The 20,771-nt window shown below is 45.7% G+C and overlaps 1 protein-coding gene across 1 annotated transcript in view; it reads right to left on the reverse strand.

Annotated features, from left to right (window-relative positions):
* Positions 1-623: 623 nt before the first annotated feature.
* The window catches only part of PRKCE (protein kinase C epsilon), a 606,660-nt gene continuing 586,512 nt past the window's right edge, over positions 624-20,771 (reverse strand). The window contains exon 15 of the mRNA XM_007523339.3: positions 624-3,766. Within this exon, the coding sequence (XP_007523401.1) occupies positions 3,620-3,766 (147 nt within the window). The 3' untranslated portion in view covers positions 624-3,619. The remainder of the gene's footprint in view (positions 3,767-20,771) is intronic.

The raw sequence follows: 20,771 nt of genomic DNA on the forward strand, positions 1-20,771 counted from the left end.
ATTTCCTCTCTACTCCCTCCCTATTCATCCTTACCCAGAGTTCTTTGCTTTGGCTCAATATACAACACCCTGCAGTGTATGCACATAATTCGATTAAAATCAATTTGTAAAGAAAACTACTAAATAAAAAAAAAAAGAATGACACACACACACACACACACACACACACACAAAGTATGGCTGTTTGCATCTCCTTTTCCTTCTTTTATCCACTAGGGTTTCATTGGGGCTTTCTGCCTGCATGATTCCACCACTCTCAGTGGACTGTTTTTTTTCCTGATAGAGAGTGAAAGACACTGTGCGTGTGTGTGTGTGCACACGTGATAACACAGTACCCCATTACCACTTGCAAAGTCTGCCCTGTGTGCATGGTGCTCCCAGGGGCTCAAAACTGGGTCCCACACATGGTAGAGTGTGAGTCCTACTGGGTGAACTACCTTCTCTCCTCCCCCACTCCCAGTTATTCACATCTTTTGTACAGTGCTGAAAGACAAGGGGAAAGCTGAAACCATGTCCCAGCTAAGGCACTCTTGGAATTTCTGGTATACAGAAGTAAAAAAACATCATTAGTGCCTCACGTTCCTCACAAAAAGGTGATGCAAGTGTTCACTGGGAGTGAGAAATACGACTGAACATCATTGTGTTTATTAGGTTCTGTGACAATACACATTCACATCCTTTTGAATACAGTACATTTGGCACAATAATGTTTACAATGAAATAACACTAATGAATGGCAAGAGATTAAAATTACATCCAAAAAAAGGGGAAAATGTACAAATAAAGCATCACAATACAAAAATTCCTATAATTGAACACATTTTTATATTTAGCCAGAATTATTCTGCACATAATTTAAAAAGAGGTAATCTTTTAGCCTTCTTCTTTTTTTTTTTTAAAGCAAGAATGCAGCTTTTTTCACCTTTAGAGGAAAAAAAAATCTTGTTTCCTCTACACAAAGTCCATAATGAAAGAACAAAGGAGAATAGCTATCCTTCATATACATTTTTTTTTGCATTTTTTTGCACTCTTTTTTCCCCCTTAAAAAAAAAAAGAGAGACAGAGAAGAGAAGAGAGCTGGAAAAAAATGAGAAAAGAATAGGCAGGAATGTAACAGTGTGTCTGCTTCCAAACTCTGGTGAGAACAGGAATGAAACAATGAATACTTGAGGAACAGCAAGCTTTTCTTTATAGACAAGATGGGGAGGGAATCGGTCTGTCTGAGGACTTGACCAGATCCTGCTCCCAGCGGGGACAGGTGTTAAGAGGGGACACACTCTGGGCACTGACTGACTGCTGGAGCTGCCATGGGAAATATATCATTATTTGACTTACCAGCAAAAATCTTAGTTGTCCTGCTGGAGGGGGTCACCTCCAGCTGACCAGGGCCTCCTTCAAGCCCCAGGACAAGACCATGTGGTGCTGCAGCTAGAGTGTGGAGGGCTGTTCAGAGTTGATGGTGGGGAAGGAAGCAGAGGGAAGAGAGCAGGAGTGATGCATGAGTATGATGGGTAGTATGGTCATGCCTTCCTAAAAAATGAGATGATGCCACCATAAAGATGTGCTTGTGCTCAACTCCAGAAGATAGTCTCTCCCCGGAAGGTCAAGTTACCAAAGATAAAGTTAATCTACTGTCCTTCATCGCTTTGCTGGCAAGCCAAGTGCACAGACTGATAGAGCATAGAATCTGATGTTAACATAAGGACAGATAATAGTTACACCTGAGTTTTGGAGAAATAAAAGCACAAGAGAATTGTATGTCATGATTAGTAGCAAATATGGACCCTGACTCTGGGCTCTCACTAGTCACTGTCCGAGCTTTGAAACACCATTAACCACCCCCCCCTCTTTTCCTCATCTCTATCAGAGTACAGTAAAGCAGAGGAGAAGACTATGAAAAATTTAACATAGCTTAGCATATGTTTTCATCTTTTAAAAGAGACCAAGGTGAACTAGACAATATACTCTCCCAAAGAGAGAGAGAGAAAGAGAGAGAGAGAGCAGAGAAAGACTTTATCTCTCGGTAACTTGAACCAATACACTTACAGAGTATTGCACCTGGACATTTTTATAATTATTCTTTCATAGACTAAAGTTTTATAATATGCCTGAACATGCAGCAGTTGATACCTCTAATTTCAATGAAGTAATTCCACAGGCCTTGCAGCAAACACTATATACAAAATTCTCAAATGTACAAAAGGCAAAAAGCTTCATTAGTGCCACTTTGCCACTCACAGAAGTATATATATATTTAGGGGCAGCTGGGAAATCCACGTGCAACAGTTGGAATGGATTCCATTCCCTGCTCAATCAGCTCAGTAAAATAATCAAAGGACCTCCAGGAAACACAGCACACAAAGCCACAGAGAACCCTTGGAAATCAAAGAATGTAACACTGTTAGCGTAGCTACAGGAGGTAACATCACAGCCATTACATAGTGTCCATTGCATGTCACACTGAAATAAAACTCCCTGGACATTTTTTTTTTTTTTTTAACCACATTGTCAGTTTAAAAACAAGTCACTCTGATTGGCTTCTCAGTAACCTTTGCAAAGTCATGTTTAGCTTCATTCTTGCTTGTTCCCAAAGAAGATATTTCATATCTAGCTTTACATGTTTAATGTTTAAAAAGTCACGACACAGTAGTACTACCATTTTGCAGAAGTGTGCAAACATAACACACTGCTGCAGAAAAATAAATAGGGTTTATGCTGGGAACCGAGGACAAAACAGGGAAGAGAACTTGGGAGCTGAGTTTTGCTAGAACCCCAGGGTCTCGACCACCACTGTGGTGGCCTTTGTGTTCAGGCAGAAATTCCATAAGGAGGGGCACAACCTGTCTCCTTTCCTCTCCATTCACAGAGCTCCCATGTGCCACTACAGCATCAACAGCATGAACCTCGGACGACTGGTTTCTCACCATAGATTAGCCCTTTGATAGCTACCTGCATTGACATTGAAATGAATATCTTCTGGCCAATTAAAAGTAAATTTGAAAATAGTTTTTCATATATTAATAGAGTTCAAAATCAAATTTCATTTTCTACAAAGAGTGATTTCTTCCACAAGAGACATGCATACACAGCTCTGGCATGCCTGAAAGCTAAAACCAAAGCAAGCAAGAATTAGCCATCCAGAACAAACCAACACAGGTGAGCCAACCTTGGCCTCTCCCTCAGGGCACCCAACCTCACGCAGAGGAAGCACCGGTCTCTTCTGAACAGAAGGGCAGAGAAGGGATGAGAGCTGGCCAACAGTAGTCAGAGTCTTCTTGTTTACTTCCTTTTCGTTGCAGTAAAAGAACTGAAGTTGCTTCATTGCCAGGAGCCCCCAAGGAATGGAACTTGGCTTGCCAGAAGACCAAACATGGCAGTGTGTCCAGCTGACTGCTGACCCAGACTGACTTACTCACGAGACAAGAACCAAGAGTGCCTTCTGGTCACAGGTGGAAGGAGGGGGGAGCTGGCCAGGGGGAAGGGGATGCAATAAATAGAGAGTGGACAAGGGACCAGGTTCTGGGAGAAGTAGTTCAAGACCTTTGGAGTCTCCGGAAAAATAGGAATTTTCTTGGTATCCTTTCTTGCAGTATCAGCAAACACCACCTGCAGCAGCTTCTCAGGGCATCAGGTCTTCACCAAAGTAGGAGAAGCCTTTGAACTCCTCCTGGTTTATCTGCTTCACAATTGCTTCATCCACGAGGGTGAGTACCGGTTCTTCCCGGGTAAAGTCTTGGTCAAAGTTATTGACATCTCTTTTGGTTTTCTGTGGGAAGAAGAGGGACAGCACTGACTCAGTGACCTTTTTCTCCAGGGTCCCGCACAGGGAATGGGCATTGCACTGGCCAGCCTCTCATCAAAGCAGGCCTCTAGCTACTGAGAGCAAACATAGCTGTTCTGATGAGGTAACCATGGATGGCCCCAGGACCATGAGGTGACAAAGGACTAGAATGGGAAGAATGGTCCAGGTGATATTCTCAGGAAGATAGGGTGAAAGAAGATGATGGAAAAGCAGGGAAGTGGGATTTCCATAGTCTGTATGTGTGTGTGTGTGTGTGTGTGTGTGTGTGTGTATGTGTGTGTGTGTGTGTGTGTGTGTGTGTGTGTGTGTGTGTGTGTGTGTGTGTGCACATATGCTCCCCCTTCTACCATCTATTTTCTGGCTCCATCAAGACCTTTCTCTCTGTGACCCAAGGAGAAAACTTTAATCCTCCTTCCATGAAGTCTCTAGTGGCCTTTCTTCTCCATAGATAGACCTCCATAATCTTGTTGTATCTCCTCCACATGACAACCAACTAGTAAACAGAAGGATGGGTTGGGTACAGGATCACCCTCTAGAAGCTCTGCCTTGATCCCCACCTGCTCTCATCATAAACATTACGCTGTGTCCCCAATTGTTCCATTCTCACATTTATAACTGCATCATTGCATTTCTACATTATACTTAGCAATTTCTACTCACTAATATTTACAATCAATTGTTATATTTTTGTCTCAACCATGAGCTCCTTATAGGCAGAGACGCTGTCTGATTGAACCTTGATTTCTCAACAGTTTCCCTGCAGTAAGAATGGTCACATTCCCTAAATACAGTGTAGGGCACGTACCCACCTCTCTTTCTCCCTCCCCGTGTGTGTGTGTGTGTGTGTATTGCAGTGAAGGGTATCAATCAAAGAAATCCTGGGTTTTGGAGAAATTGTTAGTTGTAGATAATGCTTTCTGTCTTTCAGGGCTTACAGCTGAGCTGGGAACCAGTCTGCTTGTCTAGAAGACACTGCGATGGCCAGAAAAACATTCCCAGGCTAAGGTGGGGACCTAGATAGGATTGAAGAGTGTGTCACAATCATGCTGGTGGAGGTGAGAAAGAAGTGCCTTGGCAGAGGAAAAAAGATGGAGGGAAGGGGGAGGAGCAGGAAAGGTGTGTACACAGGACCACCGTTTTGCCAAGCTGCCTAGGGGTGGTGATGGCCAGGGGATGCCCAGCTGGAGAGCCACCCTTGTCAGCCACCACCACATGCATAGCACAGTGCTGGGAAGAAGGAAGGCACTCCTACAACGGTTTCTCAGAAACTGGCTCACGGCTACTTTCCAGGATCAGTCCCAGACTAATCTTTGTAGAAAGACAGTAATACATACTATAATAATAGAAATGGTGTCCTGTGGAATAATAAACTATATTATATATGTTATGTAATAAATATATAATATATACTATGCTCTGTGGAAACCAGTAGCCTAAAAGACATAGTAAGTAGTCTGAGGATAGAGAGATATGGGGGCAGGACTGTGTTTTGCATTTTGCTCTTGAAGAGTCAAATGTGGGAAAGCAAAGGCTCTGAGCCAGCTGAGAGTCGAAAAGCCTAATTGATTTGGCCTAGGCCAGCCTTCCTCAAACTTGAGGTATAACTTTTATGTTAATTTGTTAGGACAAAGAAATTGAGAGGGGAGAGGGAGAAACAGAGAGACACTTGCAACACTGCTTCATTGCCCATGAAGCTTCCCCCTTATGTGGGGACAGGGGGCTTGAACCCAGGTCCTTATACATGGTAATGTGTACATTTAACCAGGTGTGCCACTGCCTAATAGTCTTGATATATAACTTTACAAAAATATTTAGTGATTTATTTTTATGAGAGAGAAGGGACAGTGGAGGTAGGGGGGCAGATAGTATTACAGAAAGACCTACAGGGAGAGAAGACAAGAGCACTGTTCAGCTCTGGCATATGGTGGTGTGGGGGATTGAACCTGGGACTTTGGAGTCTCAGGCATGAGAGTCTGTTTGCATAACCATTATGCTATCTACCCTCCACCCTCCACTTTTTTCTTTATAGCTTATTAGAATCTCTCCCAGGAGCAGATGTTCTTTATTGTATGGCTTGGGCTGTGCTGCTTTGTAGTTTACAAAGTATCTTCCTATTCATTTGTTAACTTGATCCTTGGAACAGGCAAGTGTTATCCTGCTTTGACACATGAGGGAACTATAGCTTAAAGGGGGTTTGCTGACTTGCCCAGAGTCACTCAACTCTATAAGACAGAGCTGGACTCAAATTCATTCTCAGCACGGTATCTTCTCTCTAAGTCTGGATATTGAAGTTGCAGGAAGACACAGCAAGGCTCAGAGTCAACCAGGAGACATTTTCAGTCAAGTCACTCAGTTAAGATGGGGTCAGAATACCTTGCCAGGAGGCAGGCGTGTAGGGAGAGGGCTGTGGGCCTGGGTGGGAGAGAGTGAGCAACTGAACTGGATAAGCTCCGCAGGGAAATCTATTTTCAAGTTATTCCAGAAGTTGGGTGGTAGTGCACCCAATGGAGCGCGTGTATTGCCATGCACAGGAACTTGGGTTCAAGCCCCTGGTCCCCATCTGCAGGAGGGAAGCTGCATGGGTGGTGAAGCAGTGCTGTCTCTCTCTCCCTCTCTCAATGTCTCTGTCAAATTTCTATCAGAAAGAAAGAAAGTGAGAGAGAAAGAGAGGAAAGAGTGAGAGAGAGACAGAGAGAGAGAGAGAAAGGAAGGGAGGGAGGAAGACAGGATGCAAGAAAGAAAGAAGGAGAAGAAGAAAGAGAAAGGGGGCTGGGCGATAGTGCAGCAGGTTAAGCACACATGATGCACAAGGACCAGAGTAAGAATCCCGGTTTGAGCCCCCAGCTCCCAACCTGCGCGGGGGGGGGGGGGGGGGGGGAGGGTCTCTTTGCAAGCAGTGAGGCAGGTCTGCAGGTGTCTATCTTTCTTTCCTCCTCTCTGTCTTCTCCTCCTCTCTCGATTTCTCTCTGTCAACAGCTATTCAACAACAACAGCTATATCAACAAGGGCAACAAAATGGGGAAAATGGCCTCCAGGAGCAGTGGATTTGTAATACTAGCACTGAGCCCCAGCGATAACCCTGGAGGCAAAAAAATAATAATAATAAAAAAAGAGAAAAGGAAAATGACTACCAGGATTGGTGAGTTCACTGTGTAGGCACTGAGACTGAAGGATAATGCTGGTGACAAAAAGAAAAAATTAGGAGGCCAAGCAGTGGTGTATCTGGTTGAGTGCACACATGACCATGAGCAAGGACCCAGGTTTGAGTTCCTGCTACCTACATGCAGGGGGGACATCACGAGCAGTGAAGCGGGTATCTCTCTTTCTCCTTATTCATCTCCTTCTCTCTTTTCAATTTCTCTGTGTCCTATCCAATAACATAGAAAAAAAAGGCAGGGTGGGGGTGGGGGTGATTTGTAGTGCCAGCACCGAGCAATAGGATGGTGTGAATGGGAGATGCTCTAAATGTCCCAGTCTTGCAGCACCCAGCAGGGCTGCCTGCATCTCTCTATACTGAAGCTGTGTAGTTCAGTGGGTCTCAAAGACCTTGATGGGGAACCTGAAGGGAGATCCAGGAAATCCAAGGAGTGGACATGGGAGCTGCAGCTGAAGGGCCCGCTTATTGCCCTTGAGATAGGAAAACTTTCCTATAAGCCTGAGCAAGGGGGCTTTCTGTTCTGCAACTCCAGTGTGTACACAGCAAGAGGAAAAGGCCCTACATGGAAAGGGACTTGAAACAACAACAACAAAGCCTATGCCCACAGTCACATGTTGCCCCAGGAGGGCAGATGCCTGGGGAAAGAGTGTGGTGCCATCTCCTCAGAAGACAGATCTCTACTGAAGGAGGGATGGCTTTGCTTTTATTTAAATATTTATTTATTCATTTCCTTTTGTTGCCCTTGTTGTTGTATTGTTGTAGTTATTATTGCTGTTGTTCTTAATGTCGTCGTTATTGGATAGGACAGAGAGAAATGGAGAGAGGAGGAGAAGACAGAGAGAAGGAGAGAAAGACAGACACCTACAGACCTGTTTCACCACGTGTGAAGTGGCTCCCCTGCAGGTGGGGAGTCAGGGGCTCGAACCGGGATCCTTATGCATGTCCTTGTGCTTTGCGCCACGTGTGCTTAACCCACTGTGCTGACACCCGAATCCCATGGCTTCACTTTGATGGAGCAGGGGATTTCAGAGCATGGGCTGCTATGCTGGGGAAAGCAGTCCAGATGGGGGAGCAGGGTGGAACAGAGGTGCAATCCCTTGGGAGGTACTAAGTGTCCTGCCAGAGGACGGCCAAAGGGTACCCTCCATGGGGCTTCTGGGGAAGGGGACCAGGTGGTAGAAGGGAGAAGGTTTGGGGGAGAGGAGAGCAAGGACTCAGGCAGGAGGGAAACTCAACTGTTGTCATCACTAAGGATGGCCCCTGCCTAGCTTTGGGTCTCCAGTGATGGGCCAGCTTCTTCCAGGCTCCCTCTCCTCTCACTGGTTACTAACTTGCATGAGAAACCTGGGGAAACAGCTCCTTCTGGCATCAACTCCTCTTGTTTGCCTACTTGTCTGTGATGCATGTTTCAGCCATTAGTGTCCATTCCTCATGGAAGTTGGTCCCATTTATTTCCTCGGGTCAGCTGAGCATGTCTCAGTTCCCTACAACGTCTGCATTTCACAGCTCACTGACTGTGTGCCAGGGAACCGGGCCCAGTCCTCATTAGCTGAGGGCTCCTAGCCTCATGGTGGGCTAGTCTGGAGAACCATTTGGCTTAGCTCTAGGCTCTGCAGGGGTTCCAGTGTCATCGGTGGCATCTAAGTGAGTGTGCCATTCTTCAAGAGCACCACCAGGAAACATAGCTGGCTCACCCATCTTATGCAACCTGGCACAGGCCCTATTTTCCTTGGAGGTACTTGAGGTGAATGTCAGGTACCCATTTCCAATTCAAATAACCAATATCCCCACTATGTTTAACTCCTGACTTTCAGCCTTAGAGACTTGGGAAGTTTCCCAAAGCAAACATGTGAGGGAAACCCCATCCTCTATTAATAGCATGCAGGCAGCACAGCATCTACAAATAAGGAGACGCTCTCCCCTTTGAAAAGCTACCACCACTCTCACAGGCCAGGAGTGAGACTCTCCATGGCAAGGTTTTGCACAGTCACCTGAGCTTCAGTCCTCCCTGATGCCTCCCTGCAGGTCTAAATGTCAGATCCTCAACTCACTGTGCAGCCTGAGGGATGACACTAGGACACACAGGGCAGATCCTCTCTCACCCGGAGGGCTGTTGCCACAGCCTCTGGTCCACGCTGAGCACCGGAAGGGCGAGAGCTGACCTCTCACTCTAGCTTAACCCCCTCCTGCTCCTGACACTGCAAAAGGAAGCTGCTACAGTCTTGAGCCCTATCGGGTTGGGGTGGTAAGGGATTCCCTACCAGCTGCACTGAGAACTAGTTCAGATACTGGATATTAGGTGCCTCAGACTGAGAGTCCCCACCATGCCTTTGTGCTTCCACACCTGTGTGCCATGAGCATGCGCCATGTACAGCCTGCTGACACCCAGCATGGCCCATGTCCTCTGCCCAGTAAAGCAAAGATCTTTAGAAGATCTTTAGAAGACTCAAAGATCTTTAGAAGACTCAAAGATCTTTAGAAGACTCAGGCACTGAGTCTTACCTTTCTCTGCACGCATACCTTTCTCTTCAGTGCTGAGTCACCGCCTGGCTGAACATGCTAGTGCTTTCCCTTCTGGCTAAAAGTCTTCTAGTGGTGCCCCACTGCTCCAAGGATACAGTCCCAGGTTTGACACCCACTCACTTCTGAGTCTCTTCACCATCTTGCTCTACCTATTTGCCCAGCTTCATCTGTGGGCTGCAGAGTCAGCATTCTCTGAACTCAATAGCTCTCTCCCACCTGCAGGCCTCTGCACAGCTAAGCCTTTGCCTGGGACACCCTCCACCCTGCCTCCTGCCCATGTCCTTGTGGCCATACTGACTTTCTCTCATGTTGCCCAGTGCAGCCCAGATGCCCTTCCTTCAGGCAGTCTTCCTCTCCCCACCCCCATCCACCCAAGTCTCTTAGAAGTGTTCCAGCACCTCTCCTAACTATCACAGTCCTTGTTACACTGGGTATCCTTCTCTAACTCTCTAGTCAGCTCCCGGGGGAGGGAACCTACTGCAGTGGCTGGCACAGACTGAGTATCTGCTGGGAAAGATGAAAGGATGCATCTCACTTGCTCTGCTTTCACTTGGAGCTAGGAAATTGTCCTGGGTTCTGGGTCAGTAGTTGGGGTGAGGGGTGGGAGTAGGTGGGTGTGGGTGTGGGTGTTACACTGGGAAGAGTGGAGGCAGAGTGGGGAAAAGACAGAAGTGGACTAACCAAGAGCCTGAGGCAGGTTAGCCCTGGGGGTGGGGGCAGTTTGGGGGCCAATTAATGGGGGTTCCTTTCCCTTGGGGCCAACAGGCTTTTCTTATTGTTGGTACAAAGTAGAAACAGACTCTACACGGGCTTGGGAAAATCCCATCAAGACAGAAGACTAAGGGATGTTTGGGAATTTGGTGGTGAGTATATTCCTTGCCCTTGTGGCTTGTGTTAGAGAAAATGACATTCCTATCCTCTTTATCATTTCGAAATAACATCTTGGATTTGGGATAACTGGGCTGAGTTCGGAGAAAAGGCTTCTGGTGTCAGCACAGGGGAGTAAGGTTGAACTCGCAGAACCCATGTTCTCCCTCCACCTCCTTCTGAGAAATTTTATCTGAGAAACAAAGTCACTAAGCTTGTTTTATAAGTCATGGGAGGCCACCAAAGGCTGGGTGCTTGGCCTGCTGTGCTGCTGTTTGGATTCCAGCTCCCAGATAGGCAGGTGGCTTGAATGCCTGCTTCCTGTCTGGCTGGGACACTCCCTCATCATCCTCACTGTACTCAAGGCATAAACACAAGCTTTCAGTGGAGCCAGCGATTTCTGCTTTTGTCTTCATCTGATTAGTAGGAGATCAACAGAGGACTTTGTTCTAAAGCACAGAGGAAATGCCCGGATCTCACTGTTGGGGGTGTGGCCTGACTTTCATGTGGCCACCTCGGGGCTCTCTGCCTGGCAGGATAGCAAGAGCAGCGAGACAGAGTGACCACAGCTAGGGTGTCTCTGCCCCATGCGTGGGCCAGTAGTGGAGACATGTTGTCTCTTTCAGGTCTCCAAAGTGCCAGCTTCCCACTAGATCCCACATCAGGCCCACACTCCCTCTAGCCTCACTACATCCCAGCCTCTTCCCAGGGTCATGGCATTTCCTGGATCAGGCTCTGGATCCTTCTTTCCAATACTTTATATAAGTCAGATTCTCCTCTCATGTTCCCCAAGGTAGCTAGCTACTGCAGAGCAGGGCAGTCTGTAGAACTTATTCATTTGCTCAGGACAGTGGTATTCACTGCAGCAGTCAACTCCAAATTCCTCTTTGCTTTGAAATGTCAACATTCTTATCTAAGCTCTACTTTTTAAAATATTCTAAAAGAAAGGAAGCGTTCTAAACAACTGGAAAGCTAACTCAACATCAACTAACTGCACTTTTTTTTTTTAACAAGGAATCACATATATTATGTCTCTATCCCAAAGAAGACATGCAAGTTTTCACATCATGAAGTTAAATGAAATGAGTGCATCACTAGCATGAGTGAGGGCTAGAGCCGAATTTCAAGTTAACTATTATATCACTTGCCTAGAAATTTCTCTAAACATATTCCTCTATCCCTTCTCACCCCACCCCCTTTTAATCTGTTAACTAGAAAGTGGTCACACTTTGGGGTTTTAAATTTTACTTATTTTTAATGGGCGATACTAGAGCTGGGGGAGAGAGAGATAATAAGACACTTCTCAGTACTGGCTTATGGTGGTATTGGGGATTGAACCTGTAACCTTGGGGCCCCTGGCAAACTAGCACTGTACTCTATAAGCTGAACTATTTTTCCCTGGTCCTGTATTTTGGGGTTTTTACTATAACAGACAGGGCACACGTACAGTGTTTCTCTAGCATGGGTCTATATGTGGAACTCTTTTACAGTGTCTAATTTGCCTCACTGATTCCCTACTATATTCTAAATCTATTTCCTTCTTAGAATGTGGAGGCCAGAGCTGACCACTCCTGACTGTGGTTGTAGCAATGCCAACTGCTTCTACTTTATAGGAACTCTCAGACCACTATCTAAAATAGCATCATCAATCCATCCTTTCTTCCTTTCTTCCTGCCTGCCTTACCTCCCTCTCTCTTTCTTTCTTCCTTCCTCCCTTCCTTCTTTCCATTGCCACCAGCGTTATTACTGGGGCTTACTGCCTGCACTACAAATCCACAATTCTTGGCAACCATTTTTCCTCCCACCCCCCCTTATTGTAGGACAGATAAAAATTGAGAGGGAAGTAGTACATAGAGAGGGAGAGCTAAAGAGAGACACCTGCAGCTCAGCTTCACCATTTATGAAGCTTCCCGCCCTGAAGGTGGAGAGCAGGGGTTCGAACCCAGATCCTTGTGCATGGTAATATGTGCCTTTAGTTGGGTGCGCCACCGCCTGGCATTCCACCCATTTTATCATTTCTTAAATAGCTGTGATAAAGTATGATGCTTATAATCTCACCAATGAAGCCTTGCTATAGGTCACATTGTGTCTCTTCAAAATGATGGGCTGAAATTCTAATCCTGAGTGCCTGAAAGATGAGGGCAGTGGCACTGCTGCAGGCCAAGGACCATCTGAGTCACAGGAAGCTGAAACAAGTGAGGAAAGACTCTTCCCATAGGTTTCAGAGGAAACCTGTCTCTGGGAACACCTCAACTAGCAACATCTGGCCTCCGGACCTGTGAAGGTCTGTCCTCTGTAGCAGCCTAGTTTGTGTTAACTCAGGGATACTAACACAACCCCCTCTTTTGCTTTGCTAAAATTGATTTTTTAATCCAAATATAATTATTTACATTTAACATTGATTTTTTTCTTTTAAAAAGCTATTTTATTTATTGATAACAGGATGAGAGAAGAGGGAGACTGAGAGAAGACCACAGCACTGCTCTGTTCTTTTCTGACATAAGAAGGTGGAACTGCAGGTTGAACCTGTGGCATCTGGAGCCTCAGGAAACCTTGATTTCTTCTTAATAAGGTACAAACTTGTAGCTCTTGAGGTCACTGCCTTTGATTCTCTTAAGTTAGTCCTCTGGAACTCAAGTTTATTTCTCAAGAAAGTGGGGCTCACAAAGAGCATACCTAGCTGGCTGAGATTATATGCTGCCATCTAGGTAAAGCTCCTGTAAGTATGACAAGTCCTGTGGAAAGTTCACTTTAGTTCTGTCATCCCTCTTATTTGCCAGACCCTGAGTGCTTGTCTTTTGTCTTGCGATTGCTAGGTGGGCTGGCAAAATAGCTCACGTGGGTTGTGTGCTGCTTTGCCATGCATGAGGCCCAAATTTGAACCTGGCCCCTACCCATACTGATGGAAGCTTTGGTGCTATGGTTTCTCTTCTAAAATAAATAAACGAATAAGTAAATAAATAAATGAATAAACAAATGTGATTGGTAGGTCTCTCATATCTCTATCAAGGTGCATAAAATAAAATAAAACAAAATAAAATAAAATAAAACGGTCCAGAGCCCTATAACCCACCCTCTGCAAGTAGCCCTCTCACTGGCCCCACCCACCCTTTCCAAGGTGTCCCTCTGGAATTAATTACCCTGGGCACATTTTTTCTTTCTCAGGAGGATGCTATCAGAGACTTTTAACTGCTTAGCTAGAATCCAGATACACAACTGCCTGAAGCATTTCTTTGATCTAAGGGTCTGGAAATGAAAGTAATTGGCTTGAAAGAATTACCTTCTTTCACCCAAGATATTACAAACTGTGTTTCTCATAAAAACTTCTAGAAATCTGTTTGAAGACTATTCCTCTAAGGGGTCGTGCATCTTCACTGACTGTTTTTGAATAGTGCGAGACTGTTTGCCCATCTCCCATCACTTGGTAGCACTGATCCATTACGTCACAGCTAAATTACGAAAGAGTGGGCCTAGCAGATTCACAGATAACCCATGACACAGTTATCTGGGCCTAGAGATGTGGCCCTCTGCCTTGGCTGCACATTGGACTCATGGGGCACTTTACACATAGACCCCCTGATCTGGCTTCACCCTAGAGATTCAGTGTCATTGTGTAATTGCTCGGGGATCTGGCTGGGCCTGGGATGTTCTAGCTCCCCAGGTGAGCTTAGTAAAGGTAATCCATTAATTCTTGGGCTTCAATCCCCTTTTAGTGGTTCTGTGCTCTAATTCTTATACTTTGAAGATAGTTCTTTTTGGAAAAAAGCTAGAGGCAAATAACCTCTCTGCTTTTTGTCATTGCTTAGTCCTGATCTCATGAGTTTAGAACCTACAGAAGGACTCTGGCCTCTATAATTAAAAAGGTATATTGGGGAAATATTTTACAAGACAGTTGCTATCGCAGGGGTAGAATTTCACATTCTCCCCAGAATATGTGTCAGACTTTTTTAAAGCTCCCTAGGTAATCCTGATGCATGGCCTCATTAGTTCAAAATGCATTGTCTTTGGGAGAAACTGCTACTTGATCTTAATTCATAGAAAAATCATTATTGTTATGTGGAAAACTGGGAAATGTTATACATGTACAAACTATTGTATTTACTGGTGACTGTAAAACATTAATCCCCCAATAAAGGGAAAAAAAGTTTTTTAAAAAAAAAATCATCATTTCACGTAGACAACCTGTGCATTTTTATCTCCCTGTACTCTAAAACTAACCAGTCTTCACTCAAAAGCTCAGAGTCAAATGTGTGACCAGCTCAAGAGAACAGTCCTGACTCAGTGTCTCCCTAATCTTGCTTTTCTTCCCTCATTTTTCACTAACAACATGTTTATAATTTGAACTTAACAGATTCTGGTAAGGCATTTTAAGCTTTCTAGAATAAAGAAATTTGAAAGAAGACAAAAAGAAGGAAGACAATGTTCACCTTTGGCACAGCTAGCTACATAAGATGGCTTTCTCAGTGATGATGAGTGCGCATATGCGTGTGTTTAGGTGTGCTGACATGTGAGCACATATGTACTTGCACAAAACCAAAAAATGCAAAGGAGCCTGGGAGGTGAAGAAGATCACAGACATAGGGCATACCACACCTGTGAGGAACACAGACAGACACAAAGCTCCTAAGTCGTCTGAATCCCCAAGGAAAGCCCTAAATAAAATGAATGACAGGATTTTAAAATCTCCTATATGTCTTTTCTTTTTTTCCTCATACCAGAGCTTCATCAGGTTTTTATGCTTGTATGGCCCCACCACTTCTGGTGGACTATTCTTTTTTTTTTTTTTTTTACCAGACAGAGGGTGAAAGAGAGACACACACACAGAGGAGGAGAAACACTACAGCACATCTCCAGTGCTCAGAAAGCTTCTGTTTTGTTTGGTGTTCCCGTGTATGGGGGTGACCTGGGGTTCAAACCTGCTCAAACCGTGCATGATCAGGTGCACACTCTACCAGGTGAATCAACTACCCCCAACTCTTTATTTTAAATATAATAAACGATTCCTTTAAAAAAATGATGATCTGGCTATTGTTGAATGGCTTACATAGCTCTCCAGTTGGTGAACTCTACTCTGTAAAGTTTCTTTCACCTTGGATGGGATGGGAGAAGAAAATCAAGACCCATTTGCTTTTTAAGCCCAAATGATTAGCTTCAAGGCATTGGAAAAAGGGAAGTGACTTGGTCCCTGCACATTCTCTGGCCCACAGGAGAGGGCCAGTCAGCCAGGTGGTCTCTGTGGCTGAGGCATTCTGGCTATGACCTTGAGTGCTTCTGTCACTCTAGTCTGGTCTGCTGCATCTGTGTCCCCCCTCTCAGGAAAGATTGCTCCACTCCTGAGGCAGCCAATACACACAGAGTTAAAACAGACTAAGTCCCTCAGACCACCAGCCATTCTGGTAAACAACCACAGCTGAATTCTGTCAAGTTAGTTGTCTGATGGAATTCAACTATTTCCTCTCTCTTCTATCCCTCCATTGTTTGCTAGACTAATTCTATTTGGAAGGTTACTTTGGAAAGCGGATAAAAGGCCTTCCAGGCATTAGCTAACACCACTCCTCACCACCTCCAGCAGGCACTTCAGTGCTCAGAGGAGTGGCCAGCTAGAACTGCTCTGCTCCTAAGAACCATCTGCTTCTCTGGACCAAGCCTGGGGGGCTCTCCATTACACCTGGTATTATAATGACATTGTTACTTGTGGCCAGTAAGATAGCTCACTTGGAAAGTGTTCCTGCTCTGCCCTGAGCAGAAGCCAGGTTTGAGTCCAGCCTCCATCACACTGGAGGGAGCTTCAGTGCTGTGGTGTCTTTGCCTGTCTCTATCTGTGTCTCCCTTTTTCCATCTGAAAATGTTGGCCTTGAGTGGTGAAGCTCCAGAGACAGACAACAAAACACATTTGCTTCCCAAATGAAAATGGAAATCACCTTACGATCCAGCAATAACACCCCTAGGTATATATCCAAAGGACACAAAAATACGAATTCAAAAGGACACTGGCACTCCTATGTTCATAGCTACGCTATTCACAATAACCAAAGCAAGGAAATTAACTTATATCACCCACCCAGCACACAGTCTGGTCTTGCATACACACATGCCCCCAATGAATCAAACAAATCCCAAGGAGTCTCCAGAGGACTGCAGAGTGCAGTCGTGTTTCTCACATAGGTGAGCCTACCACCCTCTAAGACCAAAGTGAAAGTGAAGAAAGACTCAGTGCCTCCACAAAGTTGCCTCTGAGCTCTGGCACTGAGGGGCAGGGGCCTTCATTCTCCCCAGTCAGGAAGGGTATTCACTGCCACTTGAGTCAGGAAATGTGCTGTTCTGGGGAACCACCTCGGCACAGGCCACTTCCCCTCACATACTCCATAGCCCCAGCTGCTCTGCTGGCAAGTCTGTCACTGTCATCTCTGTGGGCTGGGAGCTCTGCCTGGGGTCTTCCTGGGGGCCTTTCTAGCACCTGCCTGATGCTTGGCACAGCCTCAGTTTCTTCACAAAGATTTTTCCAAGAGCCAGGCACCTCCCTAAGTGCTGCACTCACCTGACTCACTACCTTCCGTTGGGGAAGCAATACTTCCTTGCTCTCCCACCCAGAAAGCAGGGCTGGGGCCAGGGCTGTTCTGGCCTCTGAGCACCTCCTGCTGGGAGATGTCTGGCCTCAGTATGCAAAGGGCTGAAGCCCTGAGTCCAGCACAAATGATCTGTTAAAAATTCCTGTTAGCAGCAGTATTCTGTGACAAATAGAAAAAAAAAAAACAAACAAAATTTGCACTGTATCCCTCAGTGCACAAGACCACCATCCCCACAATCTCTGTGGGTGAAGATATCCATCACCTTTCAAAATATTTTACTATGAAATGCATTCTATTTTTTAATTCTCTTTTGTTAATAGTTTTATTAATATTATTAATAATATTATTGTTAATATTTTATTATTACTTATTTAGGATAGAGAGAGAGAGGAATTGAGAAAGGAGAGGGAGAAAGAGAAAAACCTGCAGCCCTGCTCCACCACTTGTGAAGCTCTCCCCCTGCAGGTGGGGACCGGGGGCTTGAACTTGGATCTGTGTGCACTGTAGTGAGTGTGCTTAACCAGGTGTGCCACCACTCAGAACCCGAAATGCATTTTCCATATGACCTAGTGTACACTATCTCATCTCCCATGCCTAAAAAAAATAACCTAGCTGTACTTGACCATGCTGTGAGTGATGTTTCTTCTAGTCTCATAGTCTGCTTTGCTCCATTCCTGCCTTGTCTAGCCCAGCCTGCCCTTCTCTACCCCATACTAGTTCTCATGTAAATGTAACTGTATTTAACCCCCTGCTATGTAGGCCCTAAAGTAGGGCAAAGTGGTGTCCAATAGGTTCCTGAGACCAAAAATGTGTCAAAAAAAAAAAAATCCTGACTATACAGAAGTAAGAATCCTTGGGGGGGGAAAGCGCCTGGGGGTGCCTCTGGAGCCTGTGTTTCCAGCTGAAAGTGAGCAGGAACACAAGGACAAACTAGGCCCACTAGTCGAAAGACCTTTTTGAATTATTCACCATTTCTTCATACCAGTGTCACTGTTGATAACTGTTGGGCATTGCTATTCCAGGGATATTTGTGTGTGTGTGTGCCCCAAGAAGAAACTCAGTCTGGTCCTGGAGAAAGCCCTGTTCTTCCACTCACGAATCATCTCCCTCCTTAACTTAGAAAACATGCATTAGATTGGGATTTGCTCTCTTGGGTCAGGATCTCTTACTGCTCTGACTGCTGGCTTTGAAACATCAACTGAAAACAAACTAATAGATATCCCTCAAGTCCAGATGTGGTTACCCGCCTCCTGTTACCTCAGCTTCCTGAGACAGAATCTTATCACCCTGGGTTTCCAGGCATATTCTAAACTAGTCTTGGGCCACAGAAGGTGAGAAGGGAGTTTATAATTGAAACTATTTGGGAAATATTCACTGGGAAAGCCCTGCAGGCCTGTGGAATTCATTTCTCAAATATTCGAGGAATATTAGGTACTGCATGCTGGGAGCTGTTGCTGAGACTATAACTATGAGCAAAACAGACAAAACACCTTCCCTTAGCGGATCAACCAGAGGCTGCCACTGCTGGTGGTGGGTGCCAGACTAATGCACTCTCCCTACTTGTGTACCTTGCTGAGACCTTCTATCATAAAAAAGTTAAAAATAAACTCCTTGGTCTCAGAAACATCATACTGATTGAAAAGAGCCAGACATATAGGGTACTACTAGGTGCCCCAGGTATGTGAGAGTCCAAGACAGGCAAATCTACTTTCCTGCAATGTAGAGCACAGAGGAGCAGAGCAGACACTGCCCCGGGGAGCTGGGTTGATGGGGGAGCTGTGTTTATTGTGCTGGCAGCCGCAGGGTGCATCCATTTGCTAACATGCATCAAAATACATACTCTAAGTGGGTGCACTAGAGCTGTGAAAATCTGATCACAATAAAGCTGACTTAGTCTCCCCCTCAGCCCTGTCTTCACGGAGCAGGTTTACAAGGTTTATGTGGAGTGGCTGGGCTGGAATAAACCTAACGGATTATGTCAGAGCCTCACTGGACAGTAAGGGGGAGCAAGTCAGTGGTCTCCTCAGGTTCTCACAGACACTATCAGAAAGGCCCAGGTCTTCCATCCAGCTCTACCCTCTTAGATCTATTGTCACTGCTTATGATACAGGGAAGGGGATAAATTCTGAAATAACCAGTTTTGGGGTGACTATGTCAACAGCCAGAATGTCCACACGGTGGTGTGGACATTGGGTGCCTGTATCCTGAAAACAGAAGGTATTCCCAGGAAGAACACAAATTCTGTTGTGTGCAAATACTACCTGAACTGCCAGCTGCTGTAAGGAGAAAGGGGTCTGCTGAAGCCCCAGGTTAAGGCCTGGCTCACTGTCTAAGTCATCTTAGTGATAAGGTCCACTCTGGCCTTCCCTTCCCTTCTCTTCTCCCTAAGGCAAGTACCATGTTTCACTGCCCACCATTCTCAGTCTCCCTCCACACACCTGAAACACTCCACTGACATCTAAGATCTTTACTCCAGGGAAATCCCTTTGGGATGGAGCCAATTCCAGAAAGGATCAGCCAGAAAGAACATGGAGGGTGTGCAGGAGCGTACACGCATGCACACACACACACACACACGCACATGTGCGTGCAGGACAGACCTTTTCATTTGGAAGAGACTTGAGTTAACTGCAATGAACCTTCTTCATAAACCTAACAAGTCTTTCTCAAATCCTGGGATTCTAAAATAAATTTTGAACTTTGTGTTTTAACTAACTCTAATTCCCTACTTTAGCACAAACAATGGGAGCTTAGAAAGTATCTCTTGGGACCTATACCCTTCAAAGAGGTTGTAAGAGTTAGTCTCTATAGGATAAGGTCAGTGTCCTCCAGGCCTTTGTGTTCTTCTTCTTCTAGCATTTGCCCTTCTTCCGTAGCCAGTCAACAGCGTCAGGTTGAGCCTGATGTAAAGTTTCGAGACCTCCTTTGAATCTGGAGAGGTGGCAGTCGTTGACTATGTGGGTCATAGTCTGTCTATAGCCGCAGGGGCAGTTCGGGTCGTCTCTGGCTCCCCAGCGATGGAACATAGCGGCGCACCGGCCATGGCCTGTTCGATAGCGATTGAGGAGGGCCCAATCATAACGTGCTAGGTCAAAGCCGGGTTGACGCTTGCAGGGGTCTGATGAGGTGTTTGTTCTTTACCTCAGCTGACTGCCAGCTCTGTTTCCAAGAGACTGGAACAGAGAAGTTCAGTGTAGGCGTAGGGGACCAGATTGGGTGACGAGACGTCAAGCGTTGAACAGGGTGGGCGAAGATATCCGCGTATATTGGCAGGTCCGGTCGAGTGTAGACGTGGGAAATGAACTTAGATGATGCCGCATCCCGACGAATATCTGGCGGGGCGATGTTGCTAAGAACTGGCAGCCATGGAACTGGGGTGGAACGGATGCTTCCAGAAATTATCCTCATGGAGGAATATAATTTGGAATTGACCAAGTGGACATGGGGGCTACGGAACCATACTGGGGCACAGTATTCTGCAGTGGAATAGCATAATGCCAGAGATGATGATCGTAGTGAGGAAGCGCTCGTGCCCCATGAGGAGCTAGCCAGTCTTGCAATGATGTTATTCCTCGCGCCCACCTTTGCTGCAGTTTTTATGAGATTTTTGTGAAATGACAGAGTGCGATCGAGAGTAACGCCAAGATAGACTGGCTGGGCTTCATGCCGGATTCTCGTACCGCCAAGCTGCACATTAAGCTCACGCGAGGCCGAGGCATGGTGTAGATGAAAAACAGATGATACCGTTTTTGCAGTGCTAGGGATTAGTCGCCATTTTTTACAGTAATCAGATATCAGAGACATGTCTTTCGTGAGTGTTTCCTCGAGGATGTCGAACTTGGATGCCTGAGTT

Source organism: Erinaceus europaeus, chromosome 3 (genome assembly GCF_950295315.1).
Source record: "Erinaceus europaeus chromosome 3, mEriEur2.1, whole genome shotgun sequence".
NCBI classification, from domain to species: Eukaryota; Metazoa; Chordata; class Mammalia; order Eulipotyphla; family Erinaceidae; genus Erinaceus; species Erinaceus europaeus.